This window comes from Hypanus sabinus, chromosome 9 (assembly GCF_030144855.1).
Source record: "Hypanus sabinus isolate sHypSab1 chromosome 9, sHypSab1.hap1, whole genome shotgun sequence".
Lineage (NCBI taxonomy): Eukaryota > Metazoa > Chordata > Chondrichthyes > Myliobatiformes > Dasyatidae > Hypanus > Hypanus sabinus.
The window spans coordinates 133945044-133952620 of record NC_082714.1 but is presented as its reverse complement, the minus strand read 5'-3'; the positions used below and the strand labels follow the sequence as shown (position 1 = coordinate 133952620).

The 7577-nt window shown below is 40.5% G+C and overlaps 1 protein-coding gene across 1 annotated transcript; it reads right to left on the bottom strand.

The window, feature by feature from the left end:
- Positions 1 to 691: 691 nt before the first annotated feature.
- LOC132398923 (corticoliberin-like) lies at positions 692 to 1989 on the bottom strand. The gene is made up of 2 exons (XM_059978759.1): positions 1937 to 1989; positions 692 to 1389 (listed from the first exon to the last, which is right to left on the bottom strand). Exon 2 carries the CDS (start codon positions 1362 to 1364, stop codon positions 921 to 923), a length of 444 nt encoding a protein of 147 aa, XP_059834742.1. The 5' UTR covers positions 1365 to 1389; positions 1937 to 1989; the 3' UTR covers positions 692 to 920.
- Between the last annotated feature and the right edge of the window lie 5588 nt (positions 1990 to 7577).

Here is a 7577-nt window from a genome sequence, read left to right as displayed (position 1 = left end):
ATGCATAATTTGGGTCTATTTTGGGTCATATTTCGTGTTTGGCAGATTGGTTGAGGAAAAGAAGACAGCGAACATAAAATCAAGTGAAAGACTTTTTTTTCAAGTTAGATGTATAGTCAGAAGCAGTACGCTGTATCACCTTATGATATTGCTTAGAGACCAAAAAGGAATTAAGTCTTTAACTTACTAATATAGTTCAAGAAATGGACTTTCACATCAGTAATCAAAAGTACGCTCAATCTTGAATGATTATCACGTGCTGTTTTACTATTAACACAAGCCCCTCGTAATAAGCAACATCAGGGTAAAAAAAAATATTGCGCTTATCACATCTTTCAGCAAAATGTGATCAGCGAACCAGTTTTGAAAGTTGCTTCCGCTCAGCATTTAGGATATAACGCGTATTAAACAACAGTGTGGAAGGAGGACTTCGGTCTTTGGGCCCGGCGGAGACAGCAAAGTGTACATTGAAGTACAGATGTCTAAATTCCCGTAGTATCGTTCCGAACGCTGACTGGGCCGAGGCACTAATGTCGGCGCTGAAACGCCAGACAAGGTGTGCATTTGGACAACAGAAATCTTAGGTTGACAAACTTTTCCGGTATAGGCTACACGCACACCATAAACAACAACACTAGCTTCGAAGAACGTCAGGTACCGATGCACTTTTACTGTTTTTTATTAGCAGAGTGATTAAGTACAAGCATTTATATTAAAGAGCAGAAAAAAAAAACAAAATAAAAAGTAGCGAAAGTTGGTTAATTACGATTTCTTTAGGTTAACCTGCTGTGCAAACATTTGGTGCATATTTAGAACAGTAACAATTTATGCTGTATGAATTGAAAATTGGATTCAAATAGTTTTAACATAATACACGTCTCACAACCATTGGGTGATTAATTCTAATAGACTGATCTGAATTATTTGCCAATGCTTTCCATAATCAGTCTATTACTCTCTGCTTTCTGGGCCATTTTTTCAGCTTTGGCCATTCCCAAAAATTCTCTCAGTAGATGAAAGGTAAGGTCGAGGGAATTGGGGTTACTGTTGAATCTTTTATATCGGAGCGTGTCCTCTTCGCCTCCTGGACGGTCTTGCGTACTCTGACCATTTGAAAGTACCTGGCCCAGAGTCATCAGCGATGGCTCTCGCATTTGCGCCATGGTCCTTGATTCGTCCGCAGATGCTTGAAGTAGGTTCTGCTGAAATGGCAACTTTAGGCTGTGTTCCCAGTGCTCCAGGTCTGGACCAACACCCTTGCTGTTGTAGCTGTCAAACCGTTTGATATTTGTTATGGGAAGCGATTCTTTCGCAGGAAGAAAGCAGAGCATGAAGAAGGATGTTGCCAAGAAGACCGCATTCATGTTGACAGGATCTAGATGTTGATCTCTACAAATACAAAAAAAACCACAAACGCTCATGTAACAATTGATCATTGTTTCTGTCTTTCATTGATTGCTATCCAGCCTGATGAGACCTTTTTTAAATTTGTCTTCCGCACAAATTGAGGCAACACCCTTCTATTTGCTCAGGTAGTGTTTAATTTGCGGCGTTAAATTTCAGAATAGCTAATTGATTTCGTAATTAAAGTCCAGTTTTAAAGAAATTTGACAGTTAATAATATTAAAAGCGACTTGGTATCTATTTTCAAGCCGATATAAAGTTTGTAACCGATATCGTTGAAAAATAAAGCGTGTCCTTCTTACCCCAGTCTATAAATGCAACAAAAGCCATCTAAACGCCTAATCGGGGGGAGGGAGAGATGATAAATTATCTTCAAGTTTCTGCACAGATAACTTGGAATTTGATAAACGAAATGTTGCTTTAGATCACTATGCTATCTGTTACATTATAGAGTAATTGACGTAAGGTGTTAGCATTGTTCCTGCCAGTATCATTCAGCTCCGTTACCCTACTCCTGTCCGCATCAACTTACAGTGCCGAATTCTTCAGATTCTTCGAATTTTCTTGCTTGTATTTCCTCCGCGATCCAAGTGCTGGAAGTGATGCGTTCCAGTGGGTAGCGGCGTTTTATATAGAAGTAAAAGTCCGGCAACTTTCCACATGTCACTGAGCGTGTGTCCCAAGTGAAACTACTGCGTGCCGGAGCGTAGAAATCAAGGCAATCCCGATGTGACTTTTGCCATTTTTAAAATGTTTACATAATGGTGACGCCAATCAAGCGGCAGAGTTCGTGGTCATTGACGTAAGAAAACGTTTCCCTGTTGTCGAGGTCCAAGACAAAATGACTTTCACTGTAATTTCCCACGAAAGGTAAATTCGAGAGAGGTTTGATTAACCAAAGCAAGCGCTGTCCTTGGTACCTACAGGCGCTGACTCGAAGTGAGCATCTCGATGGCATCCACAGTAAAAAAAAATCATCTCAATTGTTGCAGAAAAATATACGATTGGCGAGTGTAGTTTTAAATAGGAAAATCTTGTGGAAGGAACGGAGTGGCTGGCTCCTCTCTTACCATTTTGCCCAGCTCATACACTGGGACCTGAATTTAACGTGTTCCTTTCTGTTATCCGAAGAACCGTTCCTCACCATCACACTCTCTACTCCCGCCCCTTTACTCGCTTCAGAATGCGTTGCATCAAACACAACTGAATGTAAATACCGGAAGGAATCGCCGTTTTGAGATAATCGGATTGCAATTATTATTTTTTTTTCTCTCAGTAAGCCTAGTAGTTGGTCCCAAGGGCAGAATCCCCAGAGCCAGAACTAACTGGACCAATTGAATAACAGGACAGACAGGCGAATGACGAATGGAAGAAAATATTCTAGCTGAAGGGTCGGAAAGAAAGCTGATCTCGATAATATGACAGGGTAGGTTTAAACATGTGAGAAAGCCGGACTTGAAAGTATCCGACCTCCTAAAACATCCGTTGCCCCTCTTAGAGGGAGTTGCTATTCGAGGTATAGCAATGAGGACTTTAAAGTTGAGGTGTTGGTAAAGGAGAAATCGTAGTTGGAGAGCGAGGGGGTGGCGGCTGAGCAAGAGGAGCCAGTTAGGGTGTAACAGTTAGAATGGGTTCAGCGTTGCAGTGGGTGGAAGTTCAGCACCCAAGATCGACAGCGTTGATAAGGCGGGTTCTCAAGGTGACCTGCATAATAAACAAGCTCTCCCGAACTCTGAACTTAAAAAAATGGACCGATCCTGATCAAGTCACATCGGGAAATATTGGTGATCGATCAGAAATGCTGATAGAAGTGCCACTTTCCAGCCTCTCATTTTTGGGGGATTTTATCCATATTACCCAAAGTAGCCCTAAATGAACGTCATTTCCTCTGACTGCAATGATTTGTGAATACCTTCAACTCCACCTGTCCAGAATTGAACAATGGAGGCATCCTCCAAATCAGAGTCACAGAAGGATTCAGCAGGGGAATAGACCCTTCAGCCCATTCAGTCTCTGCATGGATCTATATCTACATTCTCATCATCTCTCCTAGATCCACCAGGGGTAATTTACAACTGACAATTAACTCACTAATCCATGCATCTTTAAGATGTGGGAGGAAACCGGATCACTATGGAAACCCACTAGGAGAACGTGCAAACTCCACAAAGACAGCACCTGATGTCAAGATCATTAATGATAATACCTTGGATAATAAAACATCATAATTTCAAAGGCTTGTTACAGATAATAATCATTCAGAGAAGCTATACAAGCAGCTGATTGTCAAAATCTTCCAGAGATATTGATAGATGTGCTACCGAAGTAGGCCTTTCCATCTGCTGAGTCCGTGCTATCAAACAACGTTCCCCCTCATTTTGTTTTACTGCTGTGTGGACCAAGCATTGCTCTAAGCCGGATTTTTTCCACAGCCTGAAAACCGTGCAAACACTTTAATAAGTTGTTAAGTAAAAGAAAATCCCAGCTGTGCGGCAACAAAGGCTATGTGCACGGGAGCGTTTCATTTACTGTGCACCAGGGAACAGTGCCATCACACACCCATTTTTACACAAATCCTACTGAAACCCATTTTCGTTTTCCCAGAATCCCATCAACTCCCTTGGATTCGACCAGGGATAACTTTACAGTGGTCAATTAGCCTAATGGCCTGCATATTTCTAGAAAGTAGGAGGAAAGCAGAACATTTTCCTCCTACATAGTGGGAAACTCATGCAGTGATGAGAAGGAAGTGCAAGATCCATACAGACAGCAGGATTGAATTCTGGTTGCCGGAGTTATGAGACAGTTGCTCTGATAGTGGCCCCATTGCCTTTGGAACATTCACGCTGAAAGCCATTCTTTGTGTATGTTAGCTTTGACCAGATAGACTTTATGTTTTAAAAACTAGTGAATACGATCAATGACAAGGGAAGGAAGAATTAGAAAGAAGTCTAAATAATGATTAGAATCCATTGATTACAGATTACTGAAGAGCATTAGTCTGGAAGTTGAGGCTCAATGGGTGAAGTGCAGGGATTGTAAATCCACAAGGGAAGCTGATGGCCCAGTGTCTGTGAGTCCTTAATCCACTGGAGGTCCAGAGATGGCTTGTCCTCAAGTTAGAGGACTGCCGGAGAGCGTGGATGTGTAGGAGGGCGTTTTGCTGTTCTGATGTTGTTGCCTGTGCATTGTGGGCATGCTATGTCGATGCCAGAATGTGTGGCGACACTTGCAGGCTATCCCCAGCACATTCTTAAATTGTGTCAGTTGTTCACAGAAAAGACCAATTTCACTGGATGTTGTGATATAGAGTACTGTGCCAAAGTCTTTGTCTATGTAGCCAGAGTGTCTGAGACTTGCATAAAACTGTCAGCATTGAGCAGAGAGCAAGTTTGTGAAGCTGGTTGGATCATTACCCTTTACATTGATACCAGTGTCTCAACTGACATCTCCTCCATTGTGATGGTCACATGCACAGGCTATGTATCCGCAATAAAATTACTAGATATCTATATGTAAGAAGGAAAATTTTGCTAGTTATCTTTGAAAACTTCATTATCTTTGCTAGTAAGATAATAATGCTTACTTATCTTTGGTGGTGTACAGTCCCATCGAAACAAAGCTTAGAATTATTTTAGGGCTGCAGACCGACACTTTGATGATTCCAGGATTCCATTGTTCAAGATTATTTAAGGTCAACATTATTGTTGTTGATTATATTATATAACCTGATTTTTCCTTTTTGTGCATCCCAATTTCATCTTTTGGTGTTGTCATTGTACAATAGCACTATCTGATGTGTCTGTGATATATTTTGTATTACTCTTATACCTACCATTAATTCTTGCCAATGGTTTTCAAACCATAGCATTAGTATTCCAATTCCAGTTACTGCATTCTTTTAAGGTGATGAAGTTGATAGCTGAAGACAGTGGTTACTGCAATAATATGTCATTTATTTGCTCTAAACGTTGCACTAAAATAAACATTCTGTCCTAATTATATTCTTTCTTGTAATAGTTGAGTTTGATTCATGTTTAATTTCTAATTTTCTTCTGAGTACTGCTGATGTGATGCAACTGCAAGTCAGTTTTTCATTGCACCTGTGCACATCTGTACTTATGCAGGAGACAGTAAGCTCAACTTTGATTTGTAATTTGGACTTTTAATATATGTTCTGGCCAGAAGTTCTTTTGAACTTCTGTCAAAATTGATACAACACTTGTATGTATGGTACCATTCCTCCCGTCTGTGTTCAACTCCTTTATTCCATCTTGTCCAGCTGCATGAACTGTTGGAAAGTTTTTTATTTCTTCACAACTAATGAAAAGCTATTATATCTCTATCCCCTTCTGTCCAGAGCAGTCACCCCCATCTCAGCTAAGCTGAGTACATCAAAGTTACTTCCACATCACTCGAGAGAGTAGGTCTTGCTCTCAGCATCTACAAGGCCAAGTTCCAGTACAACTTGAGCCTGCTACACCACACTCTCAAAGTCAAGGCAAGGTGGTGGAAATGCCGATTACTTCTGGTTTCTCAAGAGCCACCTCTCTATCAAATCAAATATTAGATGATAAAAATCACCTTCTTCTCCAATGTAGCTATACAGCCTTTCATAGGTTGAGGAAATTTTAAAGCTAAATATCTTAAAGTGATCATAGTCTAAAGTGAATGACAGTGATCCATTTTTTGAATAATTTAATTACATTTTTGGAATCCTTTCTGCAATGTGGGCATAGTAATTCTTGCACTAATGATCTGGCATCTCTGAATAGTACACCCACAAAATACTCATGGCAATATTTTCTTATTCACTGGAAAAGAAGGCTCTTTTCTACTAGGATCTTCCCCCCCCCCTTCCCCCACCCACTGCCCAACCTCAACAGCCATGCCTAGCAATCTGTCTGCCTTTGTAGGAATAATTCCTGCCACCATCTTCACTTCACAGCTATAAATAGTTGCTATGTTAGAAGTCAAAATATCAAAGTGCACCTCTCCCTCAAGTGAGTCATAGAATCATAGAGCCTATAGCACAGAAACAAATGGTTTGGCCCGTAGTCACCCCATCAACCTGCACCTGGTCCGTAGCCCTCAATGCACTCCTATCCATGCATTTATTGAAATTTCACTTAAATTTTGCAACCAAATGCACATACACCACTTCCACTGGCAGCTCCTTCCACATGTGGTCCATCTCTAAGTGAAGACATTTCCCCTTGTGTTCCCCTTAAATATTTTGCCTTTCACCCTTAATTTTTGATTTCTAGTCTCAGCTAACCTCATTGGACGAATCCTACTTGCATCTACTTATGATTTTTTAGACCTTTTTTAAATCTGCCCTCATATCCTACGTTCCGGAGAAAGAAAAGTCCTAACCTAGTCAACCTTTCCCTTCCACTCAGGTCTTCAAGTCTGAACACCATCTTTGTAAGTTTTCACAATACCTTTTCAGTCTCATTGATATTTATCCTGTAGGCAGGTGACCAGAACTGAATACAACAATCAAAATTTGGATTCAACAATGTCTTTTACAACTTCAGCATAACATCCCAACTCCTGTACTCAATACTGCCGTTTTTCAGCCCAATTTTTCTTGCAGGTCCAGATTCTTTTGCAAGCTTTAATAGACTTCCTTGCTGTCCACTCTCCTCCCCACACAAATCTTGGTGTCATATGCTAATTTTGCTGATGCAGTTTAACACATTATCATTCATCTACATACATTCATTGATGTACGTAGATGATAAACAATAACAGGCCCAGCACCAATCTCTATGGCCTGCCACTGGTCACAGGCCTCCAGTCAAATTGGCGATCACATACTATCTCTCTCTGATTACTCTATGAAGCCAGTGTTGACTTAAACTTACTACCTTATCTTGAATGCCAAGGTACTGAACCTTCTTGACAAGCTACCCATGCAGATTTTGTCATGGGACTTTCTAAAGTCCATGTAGACAATGTCCACTGCCTATCCTTTATATTCCCTTGGAACCTTCTTAAAAAAATTTGTAAGATTGATTAAACATGACCTACCATGCACAAAGCCATGTTGACTATTCCTAATTATGTCCCGTCTATCCAAATACTTAAATAAGCAGTCCTTTAGCATGCCTTCCAATAATTCACCCTCTACTGATGTTATCATCGTTTTGTAATTTACTGGCTTATTC